The sequence below is a fragment of the Anas platyrhynchos genome, chromosome 3 (genome assembly GCF_047663525.1).
Source record: "Anas platyrhynchos isolate ZD024472 breed Pekin duck chromosome 3, IASCAAS_PekinDuck_T2T, whole genome shotgun sequence".
NCBI classification, from domain to species: domain Eukaryota; kingdom Metazoa; phylum Chordata; class Aves; order Anseriformes; family Anatidae; genus Anas; species Anas platyrhynchos.
The window spans coordinates 21195120-21210497 of record NC_092589.1 but is presented as its reverse complement, the minus strand read 5'-3'; the positions used below and the strand labels follow the sequence as shown (position 1 = coordinate 21210497).

Genomic DNA, 15378 nt, shown 5'->3' with positions numbered 1-15378 from the left:
TTTTTGTACAAGCTGTCTCTTGTGATCAGCCCCAACTAGTCCCCACACACACAGCAGCTTTATTTCAGTTGCACTGTTCCCTGTGGAAAGTAGACTAGCCCCAAACGTTCTAAACCCTGCAAGTCACATTTAAATACATAGTACTTCAGTGAGAAATGGTAAATACAAAACAGCTAATACAAACTGGACAAAACATCAATATAAACTTCCATATTAATTATTATTTGTTTTATGTAGAATTAACTTAAGGCAGTGCTGTTGAGATCAGTAAATCCTAAGCTTAATAGAAGATATTAGCGTAAAAAGCCTACTTTGTCAAATTCTGCCTGCAGGGAGTTGAAGTCGTTTTTGGCTTGCTGTAGCTCCTGGTTCAGTTTGTTTCTTACATGGTTGCTCTGCTGATCCAGCTTTTGTAAGGAACGTTGCTGACAGGCTAGTTCCTAGAGAACAGTGGTATAATATCAAAGAAATAAATACACAAATTAAAACAAGTTTCTATTTTGGTTACTGAAACAACAATAGAATGATTTTCATTAGGCGATACTGCCTGCTCTGAAACACAATAAAAAAAAACTTGAAAACAACTTTGATGCACACTTCTTTCTCATGGGCAAGAATGGCTGTAACACCATTTGTGTCATCTGCTTAAAAACTCCATTACAGCAATGTTCATGTCATGAAAAGGGAAAAAAAAACTAAAAGTAGTAGAAGTATCAGTATTAAAATTTGTTATCTTCAGGATGTGTTTCAAATAAGAATTACATTAAAGTACAAGTGGACAAATACATCTCTTCTTTGCTATTATGTGCATACCATACAGTAGGGTTCATTTTTTTTCTCACTGAAATGGGGCCTTTACATCCTACAGCAACCCAATAATTATGGAAATTTGAAGCTCAGATGGAAACATTCAAACAAAAATTGAGAGAGAACATTGGAAACTGTTTAGACTCTGAAACCAGTCTACGTTACTATCTCTGAATAAAGCCTGAGAAGTCCCAGGCCATTGCCTAAAAGTTAACAGAATGCATACCTGAATCTCACTTGACTTTTAGAAACAGAAATAGGACAAGGGACACACAAACAAGGCTTCACAGGGCAGAATTCATTAGGACCAGGACAGGACTTAGGTTTCACAGAATAGAAAAGTCTCCCCGGAGGAAAATGCACAGATGAGATATTCCCAAGACAGCCCACATATTTGGATGCCCAAATGCATAAAACAAAACCTTCACGTGGGATTTGGCTGCCATGTATAGCATCCAGTTCATACAAATAAAGGAACATTAAACAAACTTCATAATAGCTTTTAACAGCTTACAGATGACAAACATTACAGAGAAAGTGTTCTTCACACCAGCTGGCCTTGTTGAACAACCTAGAATGACAGTGTGTGGATTTACATATTAGCCTTGTGAAAGCCTTTTTAACAAAAATAGTCTTCTTCACGGGAGCAGTTCCTGTGCGTGACACCTAGACTGCCTGGCATCCAAGCAAGCAGCTGCTGAAGCAGGCTGTAGCACCAAAGCACCCGTGCACAGGGTTCTGTGCTGCTCCTCTGCTCTCAGCACCGCCACCTCCATGAAGGATTCCAGTCGGTGCATGCACCAGCCAACATGGATTGGATTTGTAGGGAGAATCAACAACATTCTTCAAACCCGGCTTTAGATGAATACAATTACTGCTCTGTTTGAATCTTTTGACACTCTTTTTCATGCAATAGTTATTCAAAGATCAACTCTTATTTATCACTTCTAGACCAGGTCCTGTACCTCTCTGAGATCCTTGGTTAGTATCTACTGCCAGATTTTATGAAACCACTTTTTCCACTCACGTATCAGTATTGTTCATTAGCCACTCCAGCAGAAGTCTTCTGCCAGTGATTTTATCTTTCTAGGGATACCTCAGAGAACGTTTTAGGTTTAAGATCTGACACAACAGCAGTCGTCTTCACAGCAACCCTCTATCCAACCCCTAAAGCAAATTTAAAATGCCTATCTGAAATGTTGTCATCACTTCCAAACCCAAGTAATCACTTGGATTTCCTAGTACTGACTGTATTATAGAATGAGTTTAGAGCTAATCTGAATCTGAAAGTTAATACTAAACCTAATTTCACCCCAAAATTTTTCTGGGATACTGCTACACTTGTTCTCTCTGCAATAGCTGGCACAAAAAGGAAGCAAAGGACACTGACGCTAATCCCATATTTTACCATCTTCTGAGCATGAACCAAGATTAGAAGAAAGACAATCTTAAAGAAATTTGTTTCTCATGTGTGACAGGCAAGAAAAATTAACTCAGATTCCACACTAACAAATAACTGAGTTTGAACCCACATGTACATAATTCTGTGAGCCAGTGCAACCTGGTTTCTCACGGATTCTGTGTGAGAGACCTGAGTGAGATACGATTCTCTAATATCTGATGAATCCTAACATAAGTCTGCATCTCTCTGGCTGACCCCCCTTTATTGTGATGTGTTTTCAGTTTTTCCAACTACCTTTGTGGCTTTTATCTATCAGATGTGATTGCAATGAACTGAAAAGCAGGTACACAAAACAGGCCATGTGATTTCATCTCCTCAACAAATCAAAATTTATAAAAAGTTCCGCCTTACCTCTTGGTATTCCTTCTCCTTAGCCTTTATTTTCTGTTCTAAAGACTGACGAGTACTCTCAGCATTTTGTCTTTGACAATTCAGTTCTTCAGACAATCTTTTCATCTTTTGCTCCATCATTTGGACCTACAATAATTAGTTATCAATCCCAAACGTTAAAAATGCAAGAGATGTTTTACGTTCGTAAGTTGGACAGAGGAAAAAAAAAGGCAACTATCTTAGTCTACCTGAACTACAAGTGGGTCTTTTCCACAATTCAGACTTTAATTACGAAAAAAATCAATAGTGTATCTTCTGGTTTAACCTCCACATGAAGAATATGTCAGCTTGCTGTCTGATTTAGCTTACTATGTTAATATTATGTTAACTAAGAGGGTGGTACAATGTCACCCAACTCCCTGAAAAGTAAAATTTGGTTTTATTCCAAAAACAACCTGTTAAGGCTAAACACTTTCCCCCCTCCCCACCCCCCCAAGATAAGAGGTAAGAAATAATGGGAAAGTGTGAACAGGACTGGTTTTATTCCCCAGCAACAAAAGCTGGTGAATGACTTACTGAAATAACAGTGCCTTTATGCCATAAGTAAACAAGATGCAGGTAGGAGTACAGGGATGCTGGGTTATTAAGCAGACCGCAGAGACCGTGAGCCCCTGTAAGATCCCATGGAAACTTGCCTGCCAGTCAGAACCCTGCCAACTTCATAATATGATAGAATGTCTAACAACACAGGGGAAGTGCTGTAGTCAGGGAGTGGTGGTAGTGACAACCATGCAAGAGACATGCCGGAAATTAAATTTGGGATATGAGGCTGGAAACTAAAAATCCAGAACCTCAGTGTCATTCATGCAAAGCACGAATAGTGGGCAGAGATCCAGTTTCAGTGCAAAAAGGAAAATGTAACAGAAAGGAATAGTTTTCAGCTGTCAGGACCAAAGGATGCCTCCGAGCTAAGGAGATGCTGCATGGTACCTTCAGGACAGGCTGTGCCTCAATTCAAGCAGGGCCAGCCAGTCCTACTCCTACAGCCAAATGTTGTGCGCTCTCTCTCTCTCAAAAGACATATGGGTTAACCCTCAACACACAAAGGTTTATTTTTACAGACCAATACAGGAGCTGTGGGAAACAGCACAGCTTTCCAATATACTGAGGTAGCAGGTAGAAACTTGCTGAGAAAAATGGATAATAATCATTATATCTGGAGAAGACACAAAAATATTTTTTTCCTGTTCTGTAGGCAAGTCAAAATAGTAGGAAATGAAAAAAATAGGTGGAAATGTGAAGATTCAAATAATCATGTGTATACTAGTCACGTATTACTTCTGGGTACTATTTTCATATCTGTCAAATGCTGTGAAAGAGGAGTTGAGGAAGATGCTGTAACTCAGCTGATCAGTAAGAGGGAACTTCTAACTGGTTATCTGCAGTTTGAACTCAATGATTTTAAACAGTGGTGTTCTCTTCTTGGCATGATCAACACCAAAAATCAAGTGGATTCATTTTTACGTATTATATATTTAAATACACTCTAAATAGTCAACTAAACAAACTGAACAAATTGTACTATCTTTTTCTTTACCTAGTGTGCCTACACATGCAAACTGCTTAGGATTAGGTCATGGAATCTTACTTTAAAACTACATGCATTCTCAACATCATCTTTCATGGCATTTTAACCCAGATTTTAGTTTATACAAGTCATTTAAAATCCAGATTATCTCACCACAACATACTGTAGTTTAGGCAACAACTTCTGATTTTTCACTTTTTTTTTTTTTTAAAAGACTGATTTCAGTTCTCAGTTACACGACAGTCTGTTCAGTGTCAACTTGCCACCAGATGTCACTGTTGCTCTACAGAACTTAATCTAAAATTATTTTTCAGAAATCCAGTCAATCTTGCCTGAGGGCTATACCTAATGGATGAAAAATATTTCTTCAGGTGGAGTAAGAACCTTCCAGAAAATGGCAACTGCTTATGAATACTTGCATTTTTACAGGTAATACACAAACTAACAGTCTTCTGAAAACTGGAATCTCAGCAAATGTCCAAGAAACTTAGCAAAGTAACTTGGTTCTTACTAAAATGACTGAAAACTGACACACATTAATACTGGTAATGGATCGTAAGGATGTTCAGAAGATGTGATGCAACATCTCACCTGTGTCGTTGCTTGATTGAGTTGCATCGTCATTTGAGTTATTTTATCTCTAGTTTTAGTTATGACTTTATCCTTCTGTGTTAATTCCAACTTCATTCTGTCCAGCTTGAGTTCAGCCTCTTGATATTTATTCATATGGGATTTCTTCTCTTTTTCTAGAGCTTGCAGTTGTTTTTCTAGGTCTTTAACACTTGAATTTAGCTCTGAATTTTAAAAACAGTTAAGATAAAAGAAAATTTCAACTCTTTTCTACTACTGTAATCTTAATGACTATAATTATCAAGACAATAAGATAGTTGACTAAATCAACCAATTCCATTTTGCAACGTATGAGAGCACAAGCAAAATGCAAAGTCAGGCACAAATGTTGCAAAAGCAAAGACAATTTTTTATTCTGCTGTTATTTTTTTCCCTTTGTTGTTTTTAAAAAATACAGAAAAATGTACCCAACACATTTTTATCTTTATTTATTTTTAAAGGAAAGATATACACTGCAAACATTTATTTGGGGCAACTGTAAGCCTCTGCTTCAAAGAGACTTTTGAGTTATTTCACATTTTAATGTTTTTCTTGCCCGTAAAGCTACGTATATAAAAAGTAAAAACCAAGTGATCTTGTTATACTATTCAACAGCAGGAGTCTGCCTTCCAAAATCACAATGCAATTTTATGGTAAAAAGCATTAGTCGGCTACAGGACTGTTATCAAGAATTAATATTAATTGCTAAATTTTATTTATTAATATACAAAAACCTGTTCTTCTGATACTGAATTCATATGGCTTCCAAACTAAAAAACACTGCCCAGACTAAAGTTTTACATGTAGACATTTGAATAAACATTTGGAAAATACAAAACCCAATAAAATAAAAAAAAAATCCTGCAAAAAGCAGTTAGTGGAAAACCTGGTCGAAATAGCAGGTTTAAGTAAGTGGCCACCAAATCCATAACCAAACAAATCGTTGTTCACTTCCAATTATCAGATACCAGAGAAAATGTATTTCTGCCAACATGCAGAAAACAACATATTATTTTGCTTTTTCATTGTATTTTTAGTATCTTATTCTATCCCTAAAGATAGAATAAGATTCCTGTAACATCCTTTATGGATGAACTCAGTTATGCATTAAGCACATTCAATCAATGAATTTTTAAACAGATATTGCTCAGCCATAAGTCTCAATAGTCATACAAAATTAAGGAAAAATATAATTGAATTTGAATTTAACACTGGAGATGGAATGAAATCCTGAGAAGTTTTAACTTTGTTTTAAGAGAACTGTTCCATAAGCAATGGAATTATTAGAAAAGGCTGTTCTCCTTCAATTTTGGTGCAATATCCCCTGCCCACACCATAAATACAAACTCCCCTCCTAAATCCCACACCCATTATGTAAAAGCTACCACAGCTTGTGGATGATCTCCACGTACTGGCTGGTCATTGTGAATACACACACCAGTAGCCAGCTGTGCTAGCTGCCAAAGGCAACAACAGGTATCTTGCTCTTTTCCTCACTAAAGCACTAATTGCAGTGCCTCTCTTCTATCCACACAGCAACTTTCACGAAGCCATACAGGAGGCTGCCTCTGGCTTTTAAAGAAATATACCAGATACCTTGGTTCTGTGCTCTGAGCGGGGTGATGAGTGAAGAGTTACAATTCTCAGCAAAGCTGTTGTCAAACTCCTTCTTCTCTGATATTATACTAGAATTTGTTTCCTTTTCCCATGGAAAATAGGATGCTGTAGAACTTCTCTTTGCAGGGGTTTCTTGATTTCTAGATGGTGTCTTTTCTGGTTGCCATGAAAACACAGATGAGGAAGCCTGATGCCAAGCAATCTCCCTATGACTCAAAGAGCTTTGCTGAGGATAAGGCTGATTTATTTTCTGTGACCAAAAAAAAAAAAAAAAAGGATCTATCCTTACACAGTTCTACAGCTGACATATAACAAAACTCATTTATTAATAACTAGATAATAGGTCATGGTCATTTCAAGTTGTTATGATAACACAAATCATACACCATTGCAAATTACTGATTGATATCACTGCTTTTTATACTACATAAATAAAATAACATTATTTCAAGTATAAAAGCATAGCAGGTACTTATCAGCACAGACCAGGAGCCCTAAAAAACTGAGTTTTATGTGTTTATGTTTAACATATCCAGATTTTTGTGTTTTTCAAGCGAAAAAACACCATTTACCTCCTACATTTTCCAAAATCAATGCCTGCATTCTAACAGGAAATTTCTGACACAAGTAAGCTGCAAGAAATATAGAAGTCTAGACTAACACATCTGATATCTGCCCCATATTTATTCCGAACAAACACAGGTAAATTCAGAATATACCCAGTTATTGAACCTTTTTTACACAGAATAGCCAAAAATCACAGTAACAGAAAATGCTAGGTACCAGCTTGTAACCTCTTTGCATAGAAAAATTAGTGACAGTCCAAATCTAATTTTGTTCCTTCCTATAAATGTTTTAAATGAAAAAAACTCAGACAATAATACCCCCAACTGTATTTTTAAAATGGGTTTTCAAATGCCTCCTATTTACTATTTTTTAAACTAGTGCCCTAAACCAGGTAATGCCCAGTCTGACTTCAACCAGAGAATATGTTGTCATGTAGGAATAGCTGTGCTAGGACCAGAAACTTATTATAGTTCAGGATACTGTCTCCAATCTTATATTTTTTTTAATGGACAGGGAACATAAAAACCTAACAATAAACAAGGTAATCATTCCCCTGATGTGCTATTTAAATTTCCTGAGACAAATGTTTGAAACCTGGAAATTAAAGGAATTATTTTTACTGAAATGTTTCACCTGTATTTTCTCTTTTGGATCTGTCTATATTTTGTTTTTTGTTTTTTGTTTTTTTTTACAGTACTCTGTGACAAAGAGTTCTGTCATTTAACACTGTATAATATTAAATAGTTTTTGTTCAAATCCTCCAGAGCTGGTACTGTTATTGTGCCTTATGAAAATAGAAAAACGACCATTTTCTGTTTCCTCTCTTGATCCTCATTTATCTCTGAACCATCCTGGTTCTACTATACCTGTTTTCAGATTAGATGACCAGAATTGTGGAGCATGCAAGGAACACGGGCAAAAAATACTTCCCCATTAGTTACTTCAAATAAAATAATTCTTTTTCACCATTGTTGAACACAATATTGAAGTTTCCAGAGATCTAGCCACAATAATTACAGAATTACTTCCTAGAATATTTTCACCAAATTTGGAGCCAGAGTGTAACAGATATGCAGTGTTCAGATTGTGTTTTCCAGGTGCATTACTTCACATTTCTGATGCTGAACTGAACTTGATATCTTAGCTATTGCAATGTACTATAATAAGGTCATGTGGACTTTAGCCATATTGTTCAACACTTTTTCAGATAGTTACCAAATATGCTGAATAGCACTTTTCTCTGCACTCATCCTTTCCAGGCTCCACTGCTGATCATTCCCCAGCTGCAGAAACTTACCATTTATTCCTAGCCCTCAATCTTTACCAGAATTCACAAGAGGAACTCTGCCTTATCAAAGCAGTTTATTTTTTTCAGAGCCTTTTAGATATCCAGCAACATTACATTGAATTAATCACGCTTGTTCTCTGATTTACTCTAAGAAAAACAAAAAATTGAACCACACACCTCCGAAAATATGTGAGGCATGATTTACCTTTACAAATAATAAACAGTTAGTTGGTCTTTTCTCCATATATTATATATACACATGCATCAATACATTTAGTCTGTTTAAGTTTCTAACAATTTGTCCATGACAAAAGTGGGTCTTCGTAAACTACATTCCCAGGAACTGGTACTGCAAGCCTTTCTAAGAACTGGTATCACCCTTGCCACCTGTTAGAGCCAAGAGGAAACTGAGATCAGTTGCACATCAAAGTGATTCAGCAGTCCCACTTTGGAGTGCTGTATCAATTCATTGGTAAATATTATCTGTATCTGGTGGGGGGTTTTTAGTGCTATTCATTTGATCAATTTCATTTAAGACTTTTTCTGGCTTTTCAGTTCGAGACTATGCCACATATTCAACCACCATAAAGAAAGGCTTTGATATATATAGAGCTATCTTAGCCTTTAAAGAGTAAATACCAAGTCAAAAAGATTTGGTCTTCTTGTTCTCAATGAGAGCCTTTACAACTTCATCACCTATTGGCCTCTGAGATCCTCTAAGATACTGGCTACTACTTACACATTTAAAAAAATTACTGATTTTTGCTTGCTGGGTGAATTATTTCTTGTAATCTTTTCAAAGCTATTTTACTATTTTATTATATTTGTCAAAACTGGCACTGCTTTGCTTTCACTTGTCCTTGACTGCCCAAGACTTCTAGGTTTTGAAAGATGTGTTCTCATTTTTAATATCCTTCTTTCCTTTGCTACTCAATTATGTAGGCAATAGATTACTTTGAATGGCAGGACACACTGATTAATCTTTTTAATACATATATATTAATTACACTTGAAGTGATACAGAATATATGTCACTTAGTTTCCACTCCATTTTCCAAGTTTAAGCAGTACTAACTTTCTTGGCACTAGCACGTTATTTTCAAAAGATACTTACGTTAACCTGGATGGTTCTCAGTTCTAACTCTAGCTTTTTTCTTTCTTCTACTTCCTTCTTGTATTTTTCTTCTAATTCTTCAAACTTAGCATCTACAAAGACATGATAAATACTTGTTTGTAATACAACTTGGGAAAAGGCTAGAAAAGATTACCTATATACTATCACAGGAGTGATGAAAATGAGTAGCTGTCAGAAGCATAAGATCATGAAGAAATAATTATATAAATATGTTTAGTAATTTAGGGCCTCAAAAGTACACCTGTGGCATACATGGAACTTGACATTAGAATGAAAACACAACTGTTAAAAGTAAGGATCCGATGCCAGAGTTTATTTCTGCGCTTTTTTTTGACAACATGTAACATCTATAGAAAAATGTATATAATGCATAGAATAATGAACATGTATCTATACTTTTTTCTTTCAAAAAACATATATATATTTAATGATACATATGTATACACACACATATAGATATTGTGTATTTATATATAATTTTTACACTACCAGCCCAGTAGCATTAACATTATTAAGAAACAAACAGAGGCTGGATCTTTCCCTTTAGCAACTTTCAAATGTAATAGGTATTGGACAGGATTCTTTTGTTAAAATTTTAGAAAATTTTAGTCTAAAGCAAGTCTTGCTCTCCTTTTCTTGAATTTGTAAATAATTCTACATTAAAAAATCTAGAACTAGAATGCTTTGTAATATCTCAAATAACACACCAGCTTTCAATGAAAACAAACTTCTGCAACAACACCATTTTAAAGTTACTTTAACCTAATTCTTACTTCAGGAAGGTCACACTTCTGTGTGAATCTGGAATACCTGACATCTCCAGTCCTGCACCCCTTTTTGGATACGTATGAGGGAATTAAAAGAAACAAGAATACATGAAAACATCTCAGATTTCCAACTGGAGTAAGAACAAGACACCAAACACACAGAACATTTGTTCACAGCAAAGAAAGCATTCTCAGTATTGAACCCATCACAGTTCTTCAGTGTATACAGTACTGAGGTGTCTGACTACATAACTGTTCTGTTATAGAATCTTCCTCTCGTTTTTCCAGTTCATTCAAATATTTTAAATCTATTTGATGTCACTAATTTGAAGATAGAAGTGATGCTTTGAAGTGGATACAGAGGTTTTGTTTTAATTGTGCAGATTATTATGCACAATAATATCCTAAGTCAAAAATAATCTCCTAAAGAAAACAAATGACTGTTGATTGAACTTTAGTTAAAGCACCTGCAGCACATGAAAGAAGAAATTTGCTCTTCACTATGTGAAGGGAAGAGCTGACACTAGGAACAAGCATTCAAAAAGATTGCTGCAGTCTGTTGATAAACATTCCTATTGTTATTCCATGCCCATCAATGTAGTGCTGAAAAGATGTAATATTTGCAGTAACAGTTCAATCTGCACTACTCTTTTTTAAGCTTGGAATTTACAGTGTTACAAACCGAGCACTCTCATAATAAGCTATGCAGTATGGATTAGGCAATTCGGTACCTAAGTGTAATATTCAAAGCACCTCTCCCACCTTCCAAGGGAACTGACAATTGGCTATCTGCGCTAGATGAAGAAAAATTCATTTACCATTATGACTTTGAACTGGTGTTAAAGGAGCAGTTAAATTTTTCTGTGGAGTACCACTGAATGATGAGTCTCCTGTAATCAATGCTTGCTGACTTCTCTCAAGCTCACATTTGTATCTGTTTAGGAAAGAAACAGGAGAAATTACTAACATAAACTTGAAGGTCAATTATCCATTTTTAAGAGCCCAAAATACACAAGTAAATATGATTTCCAGTGCTTAGTTTGAAAATCCATTTGGAATTAGAATTGATTTCCAACTGATTTTTGTGAACATGAACTATTACAAGCTCATTCATGAAAACCACATCACTAGTTGGGAAGTTACACACATGAACTGCAGCCAAAGGAACAGCAGCTTTGGTCCTGCCCAGCGAGCCCAGGTGAATCAGGCAATGGTTCCAGGCTGCAGCCCATCACATTAGTGGCTCCACAGCTTCCTGCTCCATTCTCCCCTCCATTTTATAGCACAACACTAAGGATTCTTCTCCCAGGGGGGTGTCAGGTGCTATGAAGTGGTAAGTGATCAACTAGGATAAAGCAGACCCAAATACAAGATCAAAACTGATAGTGGGGGTCAAGCTACAGGTAATCCATTGTAGTGGATAGCTATGCAAAGAACTATAAAGGACAGCAGAAAATTCAGTAAACTAAGCTTTCTGTGTGGTTTTGGAAATAGAAAAATGTGAAATCCCCAGCCTGTAACCTCTAACAGCCAGCCTTTTACAGCAGGTTTACTCTATACTTCAGTGTGTTTCTAACAACCCTGCTGAATCACACTGGATTCTTCCTCAATGGATCTCAGCAATTCCTTGCACAAAAATGTCTCTGTGTGTCATAAACTGTTAAAATCTAGAATCTTCTCACAGCAGTCAATATTTCAAGTTTCCTTAGTTTTCCCTAACTGTAAAACGATGACAAAAAAGTACAAAGGGAAAAAACAGGAAGGGCAATGCAGCTCCCTCTTTAGTTACTTTATTGGGACATTAAGTTGAATGAGCTAAGTCCAACGGTGTCCTGGGGTGCACCGAGCACAGCACTGCCAGATGGTCAAGGAAAGGGATTGTCCTGCTCTACTCTGATGCAGCCTCACGTTGAGTACTGCATGCAGTTTTGGGCAGCACAACACAGTAGTGATGCTTAAGTATATCAAACTAGACGGCCTAGAGGGGAAGATGTATGAGGAGCAGCTGAGGTCCCTGGGTTTGCTCAGCCCAGAACAGAGCAGACTGAGGGGAAGCCTCATGGCAGCCTGCAGCTCCCTCATGAGGGGAGTGGAGGGCAGGCGCTGAGCTCTGCTCTCTGGGGACAGTGACAGGACCCGAGGGAACGGCATGGAGCTGGGACAGGGGAGGGCCAGGCTGGGGGTTAGGGAAAGGTTCTTTCTGCACCCAGAGGGTGCTCCGCCAAACGTCCATCTCTGTACCCAGGGAACAGGAATCACTTCTTTACCGATGCAACCAGATGCAGTGATTCAGTCACAGCACCATGGTTTTTGGTAACTGCTTCTTCTACTCCAGGAAGCGTTCACCCCTTCTTCCAGCTTTCATATTTTATTGGTAGACTTGATCTTAAAAGATCAAGTTATCTGTGCAATTATCTTGCAGCTCCAAGCCCTCTGCAGATTACTTTTGCAAAGTAACTCAGTTATGCTAACAACTTGTGTTGTTGTTATCCTAGAATGAGCAGATTCTTATCACGTGGTATGACAAAATTCCCCCAAATTAGACAGGAACCATGGGTGCTTACTGCTTCAAGTGACACAGAGACTTAGGTAGATGCCTGTGCATGCATGTGTGAAAACACACAAATGAGAAAAACAACTGTTTTTATATTAGAGACAAAGCAAGTCCTCACCTTTTCAGCTCCTGTTCTAGTCTTTCAATTTCTTTCTTGCTGTCATTCAGCTGCCCTGATTGAATGTTGATTTGAGATTCTTTTACTTTAAGATCATGTGAAATTTTCTGCTTTGCCTTGTCAAGACTTTCGCACAATTCCATCAAGCTCTGGTTCTCTCTCTTCTGAGTTGCAGCTTCATTTTTTTCATTTTCAACCTATTAGGAATACGGACCATTTCAAAATTGTCTCAAGTCTTTGCTCAACTTAAAGTAATAGTTACAGTTTATATGCTGTTATTTTCTTCACAATCTTTCAAAACCCCTGACAGCACTGAAAGCCTCAGATATACACACTGCTCAAATATTCTTGGGTATAAACAAAAAACACTTCTTAGAATTCATCACATTAACACCCAAACAACTCCTATTTACTGACTAGACACAATCTCATCAAGAATTCATTAGACCTTAAATACTAGTCTACACTGAATCACTCCTCAGTGATTGTCTCACTTCTCCTTCACATATATCAGCTTTAGCAATCAGAATACCTTGACTCACTACACAGAAGATGCACAATTACCAAGGGTCACAGCTTTTAAATTAGAAATAGAGACACACAGCAGAGACTTGCTCTACCTTCCCTCCAGCTTCTGAGGCAAACTACAGCCACCTGCTGCTCAGCAGTAACCAGTGGGAATTAACAACTCCAGAATTCCATTCAGCTTTGCTTTCAGCTGATAAGTATTAGAATCAGCAACTAATACTAGCTAAGAGTTTTAAAACATACCTATTTGCATACAACCCTTCTTTTTGTTTGGGGAACACAGCAGTTGAGACAAGATGAGACAAGAACCTGGAAAGTCTCAGGAAAAAAGTCAAGATAAACTACTAGGCTTGAGTTTTGCTAGAAAATTGTAACAGCTAACAGGAGTAAAAGGCAACCTTCGTCAATTGCCTCTAAACCCTGTTCAAATGTTACAAAGCAGAACTCAGTCAAATGGATTACTCCTGACTGAAGCACAAAAGTACCCTGACAAGGAGGGCTAGAGAGTTGACAGTGTAGAGCCAGATGAGACAAAACTTGTCAAAGATATCATAAAATAGTCTCTAAAAACAGAAATGAGATGCACACAATCTAAAGCAACAGATAAGACAAATAGGTGCACACTGGCAAGGAGAGGCCATCCATTGTGCCGCTCTGTGATAGAGGATAGGCCTAGTTATTGTCAAGATTTTTAACAAGCACAACAATAAAGAAGTGTTTTTTTTAGTCACAAAGCAAAGCCTGGAAGAAGGTCTCTAAGTAAACAAACATCTGGACATCAACAGCCACGCCAAACACTGATAAAAGGCAGTAATGACCTTAAGATTCAATGAGAACTTAATGAATTCAATGATACTATGATGAACAGCTACGAAATAATGGTGAAGATAAGCAACTTATATTTCTATGTTACCTTTTCTGTCAGTGGAAAGAAACAAACCAAAATCACTTTCTAACAACAGAGATTATAAGCTTTATAATAGTGTTTGGCTTGCAGAATGGCATTGTAGGGAAGCAACCGTAGTATTTCCATTACCTTCTGTTTCTGTTTTTCCAAAGCTACCTCCAGAGACTCTAACTGGAACTGTCTTTGCTGACGCTCCTTTTTAAGCTTGTCTACTTGACTTTCCAGCTCCTGAATCTTCTGAAGGACTCGGGGGGACAGGCCTTCCTTCCACTCCTCCACAACCCAGCTCATACTGACTGGGTTCTTCTTTTACACAGATGGATAGTAGCTATACCTGAAACAAAAGGAAGTACAATTAGACCTTGACAGACATCAAATAAGCCTCTTATTTAAATAAATTGCCTCTTTATGATGAGCAATAGTTAGAATTTAGTATTGTACAACCTCGAGTTGTAGGCCACCAAGAAGGGACTTTTACTATTAGGTCCTAATGAGACAGAAGCGTCAAAATAAGGTGAGATTGAGGAAACCCACCTTAATCAACCTCCCTGACAAAAGCAGGGTTTCTGTTCTCACAGATGCATGTCACTGACACCCTTCAGCAGCCGTTTATCAGCACCTTATCCCGATGCTCACACCGCATTACGCTCGCCTCTCGCCCAACACCGACCTGGCGGCGGTTACCTCAGCCCCTCCTCACGCAGGGACCACCATCAGCCGGAGCCCGTCCCAAGCTCCTGCGAGCCACACAACCCCGGGACTCGACCCGAGCAGCTCCCTCTTCTCCCCCCAGCCCCGCCTCACGGTTCGGAGCAGCACCGGCCGGCGGCAACAGCCGCCCCTCGCCCGCTCCGTGACAGAGCCCCCGTCCCCTGCCGTCCCGCCGCCGCCACCCAGCCGCCCTTCAAACCTGCCGCCGCCCCGCCGCCCGTTGGTGCGCCCCGGCCGCCGGCGCTCCGGGTTGGCCGCTTCGGCAGCGTTCAAACGCTGCAGGAGGAGGCGGGGCGGGGCGGGGCGGCGGGTAACGGCCGTGGGGAGGCTCGTCAGAGCGAGCTTTCAGTGTCCAGCCGGAACTCGTGGTTTGAAAAAGTGTCAAAAAAT

At 38.2% G+C, this 15378-nt stretch overlaps 1 protein-coding gene across 3 annotated transcripts in view; it reads right to left on the bottom strand.

Annotated features, from left to right (window-relative positions):
* CENPF (centromere protein F) overlaps positions 1-15302 on the bottom strand; it is a 46010-nt gene extending 30708 nt beyond the window's left edge. For 2 of the 3 annotated variants that reach the window (XM_038177122.2, XM_038177123.2), the window contains exons 1-9: positions 14812-15181; positions 14407-14611; positions 12843-13039; positions 10989-11104; positions 9383-9474; positions 6393-6663; positions 4779-4981; positions 2621-2746; positions 312-440 (exon numbers count right to left, since the gene is read on the bottom strand). In XM_038177122.2, coding sequence (XP_038033050.1) covers positions 312-440; positions 2621-2746; positions 4779-4981; positions 6393-6663; positions 9383-9474; positions 10989-11104; positions 12843-13039; positions 14407-14568 — 1296 coding nt within the window. In that variant the 5' untranslated portion in view covers positions 14569-14611; positions 14812-15181. The other variant, XM_072035509.1, reaches the window with a different exon arrangement.
* Between the last annotated feature and the right edge of the window lie 76 nt (positions 15303-15378).